Source organism: Mastigoproctus giganteus, chromosome 7, assembly GCF_048544385.1.
Source record: "Mastigoproctus giganteus isolate SK-2022 chromosome 7, ASM4854438v1, whole genome shotgun sequence".
NCBI classification, from domain to species: Eukaryota; Metazoa; Arthropoda; class Arachnida; order Uropygi; family Thelyphonidae; genus Mastigoproctus; species Mastigoproctus giganteus.
Window position 1 is genome coordinate 66,601,704 of NC_143581.1, and position 17,421 is coordinate 66,619,124.

The 17,421-nt window shown below is 39.4% G+C and overlaps 1 protein-coding gene across 4 annotated transcripts in view; it reads left to right on the top strand.

Annotated features, from left to right (window-relative positions):
* The window catches only part of fliI (FLII actin remodeling protein), a 436,796-nt gene that overhangs the window by 166,586 nt on the left and 252,789 nt on the right, over positions 1 to 17,421 (top strand). For all 4 annotated transcript variants that reach the window (XM_090376949.1, XM_090376950.1, XM_090376948.1 and 1 more), the window contains one exon: positions 4,713 to 4,795. In XM_090376949.1, coding sequence (XP_090233075.1) covers positions 4,713 to 4,795 — 83 coding nt within the window. The remainder of the gene's footprint in view (positions 1 to 4,712; positions 4,796 to 17,421) is intronic.

Sequence of the window (17,421 nt, forward strand, 5' to 3'; positions counted from 1 at the left end):
ATTTAGCATTAGTAGAGGTATATGATGCAAGAAAGCAAGGTTATATAGCTTCAGCCAAAAAAAAAAAAAAAAAAACCTTCCCCTTTTCACCCATCCATTCACCCCAAATTGTCTGTCTAGTTCTGCCTTGAGTTTATTTAAGCTGTAAACTTCTACAACAACATATGGAAGTTTGTTCCAGCAATCAACCACCCACTGGCTAAAGGCAAATTTCTGCACATCTATTCTACAACTGTCTTTCCTCAATTTGAATTTATGTCCCCTCAGGCAATTAATCCCTGCAAGAGGAAGAATCCTATCAGCATTGAGCTTGTGCAAACCATTCAAGGTCTATACACTTAAATTATGTCACCTAGCAGGCAGGTGCCTAATCTCCAGAAACTGTAATTTGTAGAACTGAAGCCTTTCTTCACAAGAGCAACCCTTTGTTCCATTCACTAATCTTGTTGCCCTTCTCTATACTCATTCCAGCAGCTCTACATCCTTCCTAAAATGAGGCCTCCAGACCTGTATACATTACTCAAGGTGTGGCCTGACCATTGCCTTATACAAGGAGATAATGGCCTCCTTATCCCTGCTAAAAAAGTTCCTATATATCATTGACAAGACACCATAATCTACTCTTGCAGATTGTCTACACTGCTCAGAAAACTTCATATCTGACTGCACAATTACCTCCAGGTCCTTTTAATTCTCTACCACTGTCAGTGTAATACCACACAGTTTATACGTTACTCTAGGGTTACTGCTACCCATATGCAATACTTTTCATTTGTCAATGTTAAACTTCACTTGCCACCTCTCAGCCCATCTTCTCAACTTTTATAGATCCTGTTGCAGTAGCATACTGTCATTAGTAACCCTGCAAACTTGGACATTAAGCCTGATATACCTTCATCAATATCATTAGTAAATACAGAAAACAACAATGGACCCAACACTGAACCGTGGGAAGCTCCACTAATAACATTAGTCCATGAAGAGCAGTGTCCATTGATTTACTACTCTCTGTCTTCTCCCACTCAACCAACCCTTTATCCATAGTAGCAATTTGCCGTTAATGCCATACTGCTCCAATTTGTACAGTCTTCCATGTGGAACAGTATCAAAAGCTTTCCTAAGATCCAGAAGGCTGTACAGTTTCCACATTCATAGCATGGTATGTACAATTAGCAGATTAAAGTTAATAACGAATCGCATGGTTACATATATTGTATAGAGATACTTCTTACATTTTATTTGATTTCATGATATCAGTTTTACAATCCACTCAGTTTTTCCAATCAGCAATAGCTGTGCATTATTGGTGGTAGAGCCATAACCTTATGCCAAACAATGCTCACATAATGGATTATGTCTGCAGCTTCAAGATCTGCCACTGGTTGGGAGTTGTATACATCATTTCCACTTAGGCTTCAGTTAATTGGAACCATAGTACTTATGTATGCCCAATTTTTGAGCTTTTGGTGTTACATGAGGTAAGAAAAATGCCATGTCATTCTGTCATTCCTTTTCTTCCTCTCTCCTCCTACCACTTAGACCTTCTGCTCTTCATTTTAGTCCGGCACATCACTTCTCCCCCACCTATAACTCATGTGTGCACACATGATTACATGCACATATGATTAATTGTAGTTTCTCATACCCTTTATTTAAGCCACTGCTTACCATCCTTACTTTGATAAAGGCAGATTATAGCAGCTGAAAGCTACTCTACATTTATTTATTGTTTTTAGTTTTTTAATATATATTTTTAGCATTTTTAACCAGTGTGTTTTAACTGCTTTTATTTAACGTATTTAGTTTCATCAGTCTTAATTGTAAATATTTTGTATCTTTTATTTGTAATAAATCATCTGATTTGGTCGATGTCTGCAAGAAGTTGTAATGTACAATTATTTTATTTGGGTGTAGAATAGAAGGTTAATAGCCATAACATTTTTTAGAGAAAATATATTTTTCAAGAAAAAAAAAAAAAAAAAGAAATGTATGACTCTCAGTATATTGTTTGCATTTTTGGTTTATCAAAATTTACAGATGGTTTATAAGTTAGCTTATCCATTAATAATGTTTTGCTTCTTTTTTTCTTTTTTTCATATTTTTTTTCTAATAACATATAAATTAACATATCGCATTGGTTTGAAAAACAAGCAAGTTCATAAAAACTTGCTTGTTTTTATGAACAACTTTAAAATCTTTGCATGACATTATGTTCTTCTACAATTTGAACCATGCCTTCACCCATTTTTCTGAATAACTGATGTTTTACTGTAGACTTATCTTAGAGAAAAAGCATAGCAAGTATTATAATTTAGAGATATTTATTCTTTGGGTAATGAATTCTTTCTATCTGATTTAACAGTAATACCAATGATTTCAATAAATACAAAGTGAATTTACGAATCTTTAATTGGTCTCATAATTAAAAAAATAAAAATGCTGCTGGTTTCATTAAGTGATGTCTCTAAGCAGTAAGTGTTGTATGTACAAAAAAAAAAAAAAATAAATAAATAAATAAAGGCATTCCATTATTATTCCTAATGAAAACAACTTTATTGCAGTATTTTTCATCTGTATTTCACTTTCCAAATAAATAAGAGAAATAATTAATTTGTGTTTGATTTATAAGCTTTTAAATGATGGGTACGAAAACCAGACCATGCAGTACTTATTTTGTAAATTTTTTTTTTTTAAAAACAATGAATTTTACATTTATGAATGTGATATTTCATTTTTAGTATTAGTAGTGGAAGGAAGCAAGCTTTTATGCATACTCTGGCTGAAAGCAGATTTTTGCACATCTACCTTATAACCATCCTTTTTCAATTTAAATTTATGTTCTTTTATGAGTGTTGTTCAAGAGAGAGAGAGAGAGAGAGAGAGAGAGAGAGAGAGAGAGAGAGAGAGAGAGAGAGAGAGAGAGAGAGAGATTCTATATGCCATCAGCATTTAGTTTATTCAATCAATTTAAAGCCATAAACACTTCAGTCAGGTCTCCTTGCAGGTGCTTAGTTTCTAAACATTTCATTTTGCAGAACTGACAACTTTCTTGGTAAGAGTGTCCTTTTGGCCCCCACTAAACATGTTTCTCTTCTCTGCACCCATTCCAACAGATCCTTCTTAAAATGAGAGATTCCAGACTTGAGTGCAGTACTCAAGATGCAACCTAATCATTGCCTTTTACAACAGGATAATCACCTCCTTGTCCGTGCTGACAAGATTCATGTATATCACTGACAGAACTCCATGACCTTACCTGACCTGACCTGACCTAGCACAAAGCTTTTTCTTTTCAGAGAACTTCTTGTCTGACTACACAATTCTTCCCAAGTCTTTTTTGTTCTCTACTACCCCTGTGTGGTACTACCACACATTTGGTATATTGTTCTGCAATTACTGCTGTCCATATTCAGTTCCTTTCATTTATCAATGTTAAACCACATTTGCCACTTCTCAGCTCATCTGTCCCAGTTTTTCTAGGTCTTGTTGTAATAGCAGTGTGCCTCGATTCCTGTCATTAATAAATATTGAAAACAGGAAGGTCGCAAGCACTACCTTTTGTAGTGCTTGCAATATTATTGACCAAATTATATAATAAATTTAATATAGCTTAATGATTAAATGTTCGTCTTACTGAATCAACATTATGAGGAATGTATTAAGAATATCATATTTGAATATAGTATTTTAATGATGATTAATGAGAAAATTCATAAATACATATGCTGTATGCTTTTATTTTTGGAAGACTATCGAACTCCTGTGCTCACTGATATATATAAGAAAAATTTGCATGATCACTAGTGGGTTAAGTCCCCCCTCCCGATTTTCTAATAAAAGGTTGAATGTATATTAACTTGCAGTTAATTTTTGTAAAAAAAAAAAAAAAAAAAAAAAAAATGCTTATGAAATTTCATAGGAAAATACCTGTGTGTGATTGTGATGAGAATAGTTAAATTCCATGCTTATTTGTCACCCCTCCCCATCCCTCATTCATATTACTTTAATATTTCTCTGATGTCCAGTTTAACCACCACCTCACTCAATGATTTCTTATTAAAAGCCAATTTTTCATGTTCATTGTATTAGTTAGTATGAGCCAGCTATAATGCTTAATACGTTCTATGTTGATATCAATATTTGTAAAAGAATAAGAAAGGTTTACCTCAATATGATATGTAGAACACTTCCATTTGATACTCAGAAATTAAAACGAAAACAATTAAAAAATCGAAAATCTTACATTGCAGTAAGAAATAATTAACAATAATTAAAAATCAAATGAACACAATTAAAAGTCAATTTAACGCAATTAAAAATTAAGTAAAAAAATTTGCAAATATGAATTTTCATTCTTGTGATCATGACATATGGTTGAAAAGCATTGTTAGGTTCAGGAAGGAAAATCGTTTTGTTTTGGAATTTTTTTCATTAAATTAATTTTTTACTTAATTTTTAATTGCATTAAATTGATTTTTAATTGTGTTCATTTGATTTTTAATTATTGTTAATTATTTCTAACTGTAATGTAAGATTTTTGATTTTTTTAATTGTTTTTATTTTAATTTCTGGAGAGTTCTATCATATGGAAGTGTTTCTACATATCATATTGAGGTAAACTTCTCTTATTCTTTTACAAATCATTGTATTAGTGTAATTAACAAAAATTAATTATTTCTAGTACCCTATTTATGTTATAACTTATTATTCAGGCCAAAGAGATGGGATGAAGCATTGGAAAAGCCACATCTAGATTACAGTGATTTCTTTGATGATGATGTTGGTCAGATACCTGGTAAGTAATTTAAACTGGAATTTAGGTAAGATCACTCCATAATCTAGATCTAATCCGTTGGAATTTTCTGCATTCCATGCTCAAAATACACACTGAAAGATGATTGCATAATAAATTAGGCAAGCAGATGTGCATTTGTCCATTCAAATGGACAAATGTAAATTTGATATTAGTTAAATAAGCAAATTTATAAATTAAAATTCCCAGTTTCTAAGAAGTTAGAGAAGCCTTATGTGTTAAGAAAAAAAAAATAAATAAAGTTTTAATTTGAAAAACACTTTCTATACTATTTAACAGTAACAGTACGTATATTCCAGACATATTTAGACAATTCCAGACAAAACTTGTCTGTAAAAAGAACTACAACCCCCAAAATATTCCTAATTAATTTATAATAAAAAAATTATATGGTGTAGGTTCTGATTTAAATGAAAGTCAATTCCATCTACAATTTGCTGTGTCCTGTTAGTTTTTTATTTTGACAGAATCTCAACCAGCATTTCAAACATTGATTGAAACATTGAAATCTGATTCAAACATTGTACTTGTGCATATGCCTGCTCATATTTCCTGTTAGAGATTTCCTAAGCTGGAATTTCCTATTTCAGATTTCTTTTGACTCAAAATCTTTTTATCCCATTCTGTCTGTCAAATTCATTTGTTGCTTCCAGTGCTTTTCCAACTTAACAAATAACTCAGAACTTTGAGTTTGTTTCTTTGAACTTAATTTAACTTAGCCATAATTATGAGAGCATCCTTGGACTCAGGGGAGGTCCCCACAGACTGGAGATATGCAAATGTATCCCCAATTCACAAAGGGGGATCGAAGGGTGACACAAGTAATTACAGACCAGTTAGTTTAACTTCTGTTCCGTGTAAAATAATGGAGTCACTGGTTAAAGATGCATTGCAGGATCATCTAGACAAGACTGCAGCAATAATTCAGACACAGCATGGGTTTGTTAAGGGAAAGTCTTGTCTGACAAATTTGATAGGATATTATGATGTGGTTACAAAGGAACTGGATGCAAAAAATAATTTTGATATCATATATTTGGATTTCAGGAAAGCTTTTGACACTGTTGCGCATGGAAGACAATTGTACAAATTGGAGCAGAATGATATTAAGGGTAAGTTGCTACAATGGATAAAAGGATGGTTGAGTGGGAGAAGACAGTGGGTGGTAATTAATGGGTGCTGCTCTTCGTGAACTAATGTTATTAGTGGAGTCCCACAGGGTTCGGTTTGGGGTCCACTGTTGTTTTGTATGTTTATCAATGATATTGATGAAGATATATATATCAGTGTCGAAGTTTGCAGATGATACAAAGGTTGGCAAGGTTGTTAATGACAGTAATGGCAGTGTGCTACTGCAAAAGGGTATAGATAATTTGGGCAGATGGGCTAAGGATTGGCAACTGAAGTTTAACCTTGACAAATGCAAAGTACTGCATATAGGTAGAAGTAACCCCAGAGAAACGTACCAACTGTGTGGTATTACACTTAAGGTGGTAGAAAATGAAAAAGACCTGGGAGTAATTGTGCTGTCAGATATGAAGTTTTCTGAGCAATGCAGACAGGCTACCAGGGCAGGTCATGGGCTTTTGTCAATGATATATAGGAATTTTGCTAGCAGGGAAAAGGAGGTGATTATCCCTCTGTATAACGCAATGGTCAGGCCATGCCTTGAGTACTGCGTACAGGTCTGGAGGCCTCATTTTAGGAAGGATGTAGATTTGCTTGAGTGTGTACAGAGAAGGGCAATAAGATTGGTGAGGGGAATGAAGGGATCCTCTTACCAAGAGAGGCTTAAGTTCTGCAAATTGCAGTGGTTGGAGACTAGGCACCTGGGTGATGATCTGATTGAGGTGTATAAGGCCTTGAATGGATTGAGCATGCTGAATTCTGATGGGATCCTTCCACTTGTTCAGATTACGAACCTAAGGGGGCATAAATTCAAATTAAGAAAAGACAGATGTGTGGAAATTTGCCTTTAGCCAGCGGGTGGTTAATTGCTGGAACAAACTTCCATGTCATGGAAGTTGATAGGTTGATTAAATTTAAGGAGGAACTGGACAGGCATTTGGAGGGAATGGTGTGATTTTTTTTTTTTTTTTTTTTTTGGCTGATGCTGCATAAGCTCATACACTTGCTTTCTTGCATTACATGCCACTACTACTACATAGTAAAGATATCATGAAGCTTCAAAAGGGCATGATTGTGGGTATTCGTTCATTGGGTGCTTAAAAATTAGAGACATCGCATCTTGTTGGCTGTTAATGACCTACTGTGGTTAAGGTATACAAATAATGGTGTCGAACAGGTCAAACCACTTCCCGCTGATAGAACTGTAAGGAAATACGCAAGGTGGATGTTCATACTGAGTGAAGGATGCAGCAAATTTTACAACTTCAATAGCAGGTTGCTGTGCAACAGTTGATATTGCAATACAGTATGGAGAATGCAAGAACAATATCCCAAATGATGAAATACCACACACACTCAGATTATGGTGTTCCACAGCAGATGACCCAAGAGACACCCTCTCTTCTCCTCTCCTCTCCACTAATCATTGTCGAAGGCAAATGCTGTGGTATTAGCAACGCACTGGTTGGACACTGGAAGACTGGAAATGAGTGTGCTTGTTAGATGAGTCCAAATACTTGGTGCAGCATGCTGATGGCAACTTTGTGTGGTACAAGCAACATGAGTTCATGGACTCATCATGCCTACTATCCAGGCAGGTGGCAGTGGTTGTTTAATATGAGGTGTGTTTTTTCGGCAAGGACTAGGACCCCTCTTGTGTATGGACCAAGGTTTCACTGGTGAGATCTACTGGCAGCTCTTAGGAGACTATGTGCACCCTGCTGTGTTACATTTTTTCCCAGACAGGAATGTAATCTTCCAAGCCGATAATGCACATAGTGTGCATAGTATTAGGGTCAGGCGCCCCCTGTGGTTTCCCACATCTGCGCCATATGTACACTGTGAAGAAATACAGAACTACTGTAAATGCCAGAAAAGTGTTCTGTGTTGAATACGTAGTTTTGCGTTGGGTTCTGTTGGGTGTCCTGGCATTTGGCCGCAGGGCCCCTGATGGAACCCCATGTTGCCCGCACACACCGCTAGGAGGTAGCCAGGCTGCCCATTATTCTCTGGCTAGTCTCTGCAGGGTCGCCTAAGCTTCCTGACAGAGACCAATGTAAAAAAAAAAAAAAAAGTTAGAGCAGGTGGGCTTTAGAGTCAAGAAAGGGGGGGACAGGTAGAAATATGGGGGATGAAGAAGGCATCCTCCAGATACAATGGAATACATCCATCAGGCGAAAGTAAGGGACAAAAGTTGCCGTGCAAGAGGGCACAAGCGTGATCGCCATTTGGCAAAATCTTCTTGCTCTTCTCATTCAGGTCCGGTCGTGATGTCAATTTCAGTGGTAATGTCATCCGGTGATCTGTGTCTAAATCAGTAGGAATATAGATAGGAATGTAGCTGTGGTTGTCCTATAATGGATCTTCTTATATTTGGTGGTGGTGGTGTAGTCTCATTTGCTGGTAGGTCTCTGCATCGATTCCCAAAATATAGGTGGTTGGCTTCTCTTGGTTTTGACGATGATCGGAATATTGACTATATCCATGGTAGGGTCTTCCGCCGTGCGAATAAATCTTGTGCGTAGCACGTAAAGGCGACATAATCTTCTTCTCTTTCGAGGATGTGCTGTTCTTGGTTTTTAGGAAGATAATGTATCCTAGTCAGGAGGAGGCATCTCAAATCTTCATATATTTCGCACTCGTACATCAGGTGGTCCCAACTTTCGAGGGAACCACAGAGGCATTGTGGGTTTTCAGTGATCCTGAGTGCAGTGAGCTTTCCTCTGACAGATCCATGGCCAGTTAACAAAAAAGTGACGTATAGGCCAGGGGAGAACCATGTGGGAGATTTTGGGTATACTGTTGCTGTTGTAGGAATGAATTTTCTGGTGACTTCTCCTTTTGTAGACTGTGTCCACCTAGACTGCCAGACCTGCTGCAAGTATGCAGTGAGGCGCTTCTTCTCGGCCTTGATGTTATTTGAGGGGTCGGTGGTAAAATCCAGACAGGAGATGGCTTTACCTTTGGAAAGCATATAAAGCAAACCACATTTGATGATTTCTAGATCTAGAGGTAGCACGCCGGCCAACACTTGCAAGGCATGTGTGCTGACTGTGCAGCAGGCCCAGGTGATGGTGAGCAGGATGACACGCTGAATCGAGTCAAGCTTCCTCTTGTTAACTGCTGTGGTGGCCTTTGGAAACCAGATACCAGATGCATAAGTGATTATTGGGGTGAACATAGCCTTATAGAAGAGGGTGAGCACGCGTCGCTTCAGTCCCCAGTCCCGACGTGCGATTCTTGCCACTAGCGCAGTATATTTTCGAATCTTGGTATGTAGATATTTCAGGTGTGGTGTGAAAGATAGGTTCCTATCCAAGATCACTCCAAGGTATCTCATCTCAGTTGTTAACCGGATAGTTCTCCCTTGGATTTTGATTTGTGGTGGCCTCGCTACGTTCAGAGAGCCTTTAAGCAGGATGGAGTTTGTCTTTACTGGTGAGATTTCCAGGTGGTTGTGCCAAGCCCAGTCCTGTAAAGTTCCGAGTGCTCTATTTGCTGCGGCTTCCAGTTGGGATCTAGTATCAGCGGCAAGGGTAAGGACTAAATCGTCCGCATATGCTTGAGATTGTACATTCTGTAGGTCTATGTTCAGGAACTCATCAAGTACAATGTTCCATAGTAGGGGACCCAGGACAGAGCCCTGGGGACATCCTCTGTAGATCTGGCGTGTAACTTTGCTATATGGTGTCCTGATGATTATGCTCCGCTGTGATAGATAATTTTTTATGCATTGGTACAGGTTGCTAGGGAGATTTGCTGTACGGAGTCTGCCGAGGACGCTTGGCCACCAGAGTGCGTCAAACGCTCCGGCAAAGTCCACTGAGATGGCTAAGAAATATTTTCTGTCCGTACTCTTTGCGCCTTCAATCATGTTCTCCACTGCATCAACAATGGAACGACCCTTTCTGAATCCATATTGATTTGGGGACAGTAAGTTGGCATTGTTGTAATATGTTTCTATTCTTTGTCTTAGAAGATGCTCAAACAACTTGCTTATTACTGACAAGAGAGCGATGGGCCTATAGGAATCTGGTTGGTCATGGGGTTTGCTGGAATTTTTCAAAATTAGCCTGATGTTTGCCATTTTCCAGTCTGTTGGGAACCATCCACGCTGGAGACAATGGTTAAATAGATTAAGGAGAAGCTCTGGATTGTACTCCGCCACCTTTTTTACAATTTCCGGTTCTAGCAAGTCTAGTCCCGGTGATTTTCTGTCTCTCAGTTTTGATGCTGCGATACTGAGTTCTTCGGCTGTGAATGGAGGCTCCTGCTGTTGCGTGGTGTAACTTTTGTTATCTTCACACAGTTGTATTTGCTGCGGAGTGGATGGAGCAGCTGGCTGTTTGAATATTACATCAAGTATATTATTTATCGATGCGTGCCAACTCGTGGTTATAGTTCCTAGAGGGGTCTTTGTGGATGGAATCACTTCACCTCTGGGGAGCTTGTTGGTAGTTACCTTGAAGACTACCCCCCAGGGATCCGAGTTGCCAAAAGTAAAAACAAGGTCTTCCCACGATTTTCGTTTGCGCTTCCTAATTAATGCGGTGTAGCTATTCCGGACTTCCCTGTACTGTTGCCTGAGGGCTTCTACCTCAGCCTCTGGCCATGATCTCCGAGCGCGCTGGAAAGTTTTTCGTCTGTGATTTACTTCACGTCTTAGGGCTTCTAGCTCAGGCCCCCACCAAGGGACTGCACCCGGTTTGGGGTTCTTTCTTTTGATGGAGATGTTGCAGGCCAATGTGATCATGTCTGTGACAGCACGTTGGTGTTGGTCTGGATTTAGTGCTTGGAAATCACTTATTTGAAGCCTGTGAGAGGAGTCGGCCAGCACCTGCTTGAACAGGTTCCAGTCTGCCTTGGCGAGGGCATATCTATGCATTATCTGCCTGATCACTGGTGAGCAAGCAATGGACTGTTTCAGCTGGAACGTAATGGCCCGATGGTCGGATGTTGTCCATGAGTCATGTACCGTCCAGTTCGAGAGATATCGTGCCAGTGATCTGGTTGCAAGAGTCACATCGATTGTGGCCTCCCAAAGAGTACTGGAAAAGGTTGCTGGGTTGTTTGGTTGATTTATTACGGTGAGAGTGGAATTTGCAAGGAATTCCTCCAGTCGCTGGCCATTCCCACATCGGTCTACAGTCTCACTGTGCCACAGCTGGGAGCGGCAATTAACATCAGCGCCGATTACGATTTTTGCGTTGGGAAGTTCTGCAAGGACTGTCTGCATATATCTGATTGCTGGTAGGATGTCTTCCCCTGGCCTACAATACAGCGAGACGACATATAATTCTCCTAGAGGTGTAATAAGGTGCACACATGCAGCCCAGGCTGAGCAAAGGTGTACAATTTTCGTGACCGTAATATTAGGATTACGGACCGCTACAGCGGCCCATGGGGTATCTCCATCCACTTGGGCGATCTTGTAAGTTAGGGGGTACCCCCTGACTTCCTTATTATGCGTGTAGGGCTCTTGTATTAGGATAACGTCGATGTTCTCTTCGTCAGCTTTTTTCCTTATTTGGTCTACTACCGCTCGAGCACGCTGCGCGTTAATTTGTAAAAATTTAATCTCCTTGGTGTTATAGCATTTATGCGGCGTACCCGTAATCGGTTCGGGCCTGGTGTATGCTCTTGTATTTTAGGTAGACGGGGCATTTATTATCCATGATTGAGTGGTCATGTTGCATTTTCTGTGCCTTGCAGTTCGCACAGACGGGCTCGGCGGATTTATTAGGGCATGTGTTGTATTGGTGCCCTTTTTCGGCACAGTGCCCGCAGGTTGGCTCAGTCTGTGTGCATGTGTGTGTGGTGTGGCCGAAGTGGCAGCACTTAAAACACTTGGGGACAGCCACATGCTCCTTAAAACGGTGTCTTCCCCATTGAATGTAAACTCTATTTTGTTTACTTATTTTTTGCCATACTGATGGGGCAAGCTCGACCACCCAGTTGGTGGCATTTCCATTCCTAGATCTTGTTTTATATTTCGGGGTTATTAGTTGATCCATTTCCGCGTCCGGAAAGTCCTCCTGTAGGTTTCTATAATATAACTCCTCTTTAAGTTCATCCGGGGTTAGATCTTTGTTGACGTCAAAAATTATTATTGCCGGGCCTTTTTTCCTTGGAGTTTCAGCCACTAGTCCCAGCGACTGAATTTTTGGGTTACTGAGGATTTTGGCTAACCCTTCCTGTGTCTCCGTTTCTATAACTACTCCGGTGTTTCTGGTCTTGCGGATTGACTTAATCTTTGTGGTTTTCAGATCATCGTTTAACTTGGTGATTACAGTTGTTTTAATTCCCTCACTTGTCTTGGGGGTGTCATCTGTAGCAGGCTTTAGTATGACAAGATTTGGTTGCTGGAGTAAAACGGTTTCTTTCCTCGTTGTCATTTGTTTACTAGTGGTTGCCGATTTATCGGCAGGTTTCCTCAGCGTGTCTGTGTAGGTTGGGGCACGCTGTCGCATTTGGTTTGCCCTATCCATGAGAAAAGCTTCCAGTTTAGCGTTGGCCTTTTCTTGTTCCACGTGAGTGTTCATTAATATAGTCTCCATCTTTGTCCATATATTGACGATATGAAGATATGGACTTTGTCCATATCTTTGTCCATGTAGCTAATAATATTAATTTGACAATCTCACTACGGAGGCCTGTTGTGATCTTGTTATTTGATTTGGCAATCAGGCTCTCCAGCTGCATACGCAATGTACGAATCTGTTCTGGGATGTTTCCTTCAGGAAGAGAAGGATCTAAATTGGGGGTTGACTCTTGCTGTTGGTTTCCTTCTTTTGTGTTATCAATTAGTGTGCCCGTTGCCGCCTGCACGTCAGCATGGCTTTCTTTATCAAGCTGGCTGTGAAATACCTGTTCATCAAACTGGGTGGAATACACCTGGCTGTCACTGACGTGTCGCCTTCTATTCCATTGCAGTGAGCAAGGTGGCGTTAAGTGTGAGTCGAGCAGCACTTTAGGGGAAGCGGCCAAGGCTGAGTGGGAAGGGCTCCCATGATCATTCGCCGGCTTTTTCCGGCAGCAGTATGCGACAAATTTCGCGCGGGCTGAGGTTGATAGCTTTTTCAGGCTTAATTGGGAAAAGCCTGAGCAACTCTGGCAGATTTGGAATTTGCATTTCGAACATTTAATATATACACTTTTGTTTAATTTATTGATTTCCTTTTTGCATAATTTGCAGATATCTGCATTTTTAGTACGAGGCTCTCCTTCCATAATTAAGCAAATAAATAAAAACTACGTATTCGGCGCTCACACACAATTTAACCCCGTTAGTCACTGCTGCAAACAAAGCATTCTCCAAATGCTTACAGGACCTCCTGCTGTAGAGAGATTGCCGCAGGCAGGGAGGTGACACGAAACGGAGCAAGAGGGAGGGAAACGTTACTGGTCAGCGAAGCACTGAGCTAGCCTCCACTAACTGCCATTTATGCTGTATAAGAAATAACTACTGAACAAGATAGTGTCCATCTTGGAGAAGTGCATTGTCGCAAAGCCAAAAAGAGAAATTAGTAAAATACTTATCTTTTGCTGGAGCAACGCTGCTGAAACTTCATGCACAAGTAGACAAGCATTCACTGATTGTTACTTTATCACTTGAAAGTTCAGGCAATTAGTATAATTCATCTAAATTACTTAAGATTAGGAGCACAAGATACACAAGGTATATTACTAAGCGCCACCTGGCGGATCTCCGCCGATAATGCACAATGTCATTGGGCTTGCACTGTGCACAAGTGGTTTAAGAAATGCCACAAAGACATCACCCATCCTAATTGGCCTCCAAATTCACCCGCCCTCAATCGAATTGAACATCTGTGGGATCGGTGAATTCAAATGGGATCCTTCCACTTGTTCAGATTACAAACCTAAGGGGGCATAAATTCAAATTAAGAAAAGATAGATGTAGAATAGATGTGCAGAAATTTGCCTTTAGCCACTGGGTGGTTAATTGTTGGAACAAACTTCCATTTGTCGTTGTGGAAATTGATAGGTTAAATAAATTAGAGGAACTGGACAGGCATTTGGAGGGAATGGTGTGATTTTTTTTTTTTTTTTTTTTGGCTGATGCTGCATAAGCTCATACACTTAGTTTCTTGCATCACATGCCACTACTACTTTTTCCAACTAAAATTTCATAAAAATAATTTTTATTTCGTGATTATAATGTTCACAACCACTGATAGCCTTCAGTTTTCTAATTATACCAACTCACTAATAGAGGTGGTGAGGCTTTTACTATTACCAATGGCCTTACATAACTTGCAACTTGTTCATTTGTGAAGCCATTCGACATAGCTGGACAGTGCAGTGTCGAGTCAGTTTGGTGTGACTTAAGCATTGGGAGATCAAAATTGAGATTAGGAGTGTGTTATAGGCCTAATGACTCTGATGAGTATAATAATAAATTGTACAAGGAAATAAGAGTGGGCCAGTAAATCAGAGAGTCTTATAATGGGAGATTTTAATTTCTCAGATATTGACTGGAATTTGTGGGTTGGTCACTCACACACTAACAAGGCTTTTGTGGATTTATTGGATGATTGTTTTCTACATCAGCATGTTTGGGAGGCAACTAGATGGAGCAGTACTCTTGATCTGATTATCAGTAGTGATTCTTCATGCTTTAAGAATCTGCAGATAAAAGAACCACTAGGTGGCAGTGATCACAGTGTGCTGAAGTGGGATTTACTCAAAGAGGTAACTACCATCAGGGGTAAAGGGAGGGGTTTTTGCTTTCATAAAGGCTACTATGGTGGTCTGAGACAGTATTTAAATTCTATACGGTGGGACCAACTGATGATGTTACCAACAGCAAATTCAAAATGGGAAGCATTCAAAGAACTTATCTTGGAAGCTACTAGGCTTTACATACCAACTAAGAAATATTGTTCAAGGTTTAGGCCTAAATGGATGTTAGATGAACTAATGAGACATATGGAATAGAAGAAAAATGCATGGGATACATATAAATTAATGGGTGACATGGAAGCCTATGATAGATATAAGCCGGTCTGTAACCAAGTCACAAAGGAGATTAGGCAGGCAAAGGCAGATTATGAGAAATCTTTGGCAAAGGATGCAAAGAAAAACAACAAAGAGTTCTTTACCTAAGTAACCTCTAGAAGGAAAGGGATGAATCAGATTGGTCCACTGGATATTGGTGGTTCAACTGTTGATGATCCTGCTCAGGTGGCTAACAAACTAAATGAGTATTTTGCATCTATATTCACCCATGAGGAGTTATTCAAGGAGAGGAATGCCAGCGGTGAGTCAAACTCTGGCAGTGAGCTAGATGATTTTGTAATAACTTGAGAGGAAAGTGGAGGAGAAATTGTTGAAGATAAACATAAAAAAGGCACCCGAGGTGGATGGTATCTATCTAGTTATATTAAAGGAGGCAGCAAAGGAAGTAAGCAAACCCTTAGCCATAATTATGAGAGCTTCTTTGGACTCAGTGGATGTATCCATGGACTGGAGATGTGCAAATGTGACCTCAATTCACAAAGGAGGATCAAAGGGTGACACAAGTAATTATAGACCAGTTAGTTTAACTTCTGTTTCAGGAAAATCAATGGAGGCACTGATTAAAGAAGCACCGCAGGATCATCTAGACAAGACTTCAGTTATATATCTCGGACAGCATGGTTTTGTTAAGGGAAAGTCTTGCCTGACCAGTTTGATTGGATACTATGATGTGGTCACAGGATGCAGGGAATAACTTTGATATCATATATTTGGATCTTTGAAAGGGTTTTGATACTATTGCACATGGAAGACTGCCGAACAAATTGGAGCAGTATGGCATTGGAGGCAAATTGCTGCTATGGATAAAGGGATGGTTGAGTGTAAGAAGACAGAGAGTGGTAATCAATGGACACTGCTCATTGTGGACTAATGTTATTAGTGGAGTCCCTTAGGGTTCAGTGTTGAGTCCATTGTTGTTTTCTGTATAAATGACATTGATGATGGTATATCAAGCTTAATGTCCAAGTTTGCAGACGATACGAAGGTTGGTAGGGTTGTTAAGGACACTAATGACAGTATGCTGCTGCAACAGGATCTAGAAAAGTTGAGCAGATTGTCTGAGAGCTGGAAAATGAAATTTAACATTGACAAATGTAAAGTACTACATATGGGAAGCAGTAACCCCAGAGTGACGTAGCAACTCTGTGGTACTACACTGACAGTGGTAGAGAACGAAAAGGACCTGGGGGTTTTTGTGCAGGCAGATATGAAGTTTTCTGAGCAGTGCAGATGGTCTGCAAGTGTAGCTCATAGTGTCTTGTCAATGATGTATAGGAATTTTTCTAGCAGGGATAAGGAGGTGATTATCCCCTTGTATAAGGCAATGGTCGGGCTTCACCTTGAGTACTGTATACAGGTCTGGAGGCCTCATTTTAAGAAGGATGTAGAGCTGTTAAAATGAGTACAGAGAAGGGCAAGAAGATTAGTGAATGGAACAATGGGTGCTCTTACGAAGAAAGGCTTAAAATTTGCAAATTACAGTGTCTGGAGACTAGGCACCTATGAGGTGATCTGATTGAGGTGTATAAAGCATTGAATGGTTTGAGCATGCTCAATGCTTTTTTTTTTTTTTTTTTAGGCTGATGCTGCATAAGCTTGCTTTCTTGCATCATATGCCTCTACTAATGCTAAATTTACATACCAAACAAACCACACACTTAACATTCTTGATCTTTTCTTTTTTAACAACTGTTCAAAGTAGTAAGGATGGAGATCTACTGGAACAGGTGTATAGAAGAGCAGTGAGATTGTAGAGAACAATAGGAACCAAGAAAGGCTGCAGTTCTGCAAATTGCAGCATCTGGAGACTAGGCGTCTGCAAGGAGATCTAGTTGAGGTCTTTATGTCCTTGAATTGATTGAGTAAGCTTAGTGTTGTTGTCATTCTTCCTCTTGCTGAGACTACACACACGAGAATTCATAAATTCAAATTGAGGAAGGATGGCTGCAGGATATACATGTGGAAGTTTGCCTTCAGCCAGCGGGTGGTTGATCGTTGGGGAAAATTTCCATCTGTTGTTGCAGAAGTGGGTAATTGGAATAAATTCAAGGAAGAACTAGATAAATCTTGGAGGGGATGGTCAGGTGAGGTGTTTTTTTTTTTTTTTTTGGCTGATTCTCTATAAGCTAGCTTTATTGCATCATTTCCCATTACTTAATACTAAGTACACATTTAATGTTGGTTGTTCTCTAAAGTTATCACTTGCTTGGACTATTTAGGATTGCTCATACCTAAAGTTTATGATATGGAAATTCTTTTAATTGAGGAGTATATTAATTTATACCTTTAAAAAATACTTTCAGATCATGAACTGGATTTATACATGAATCAGTGCCGCACATGAAAAGTGTGCATATGGCTTAACTCACAACTTCTCAAGTCTTCTTTGACTCTTTAGCATTAGTAGAGGCACATGGTGCAAGAAAGCAAGCTTATAC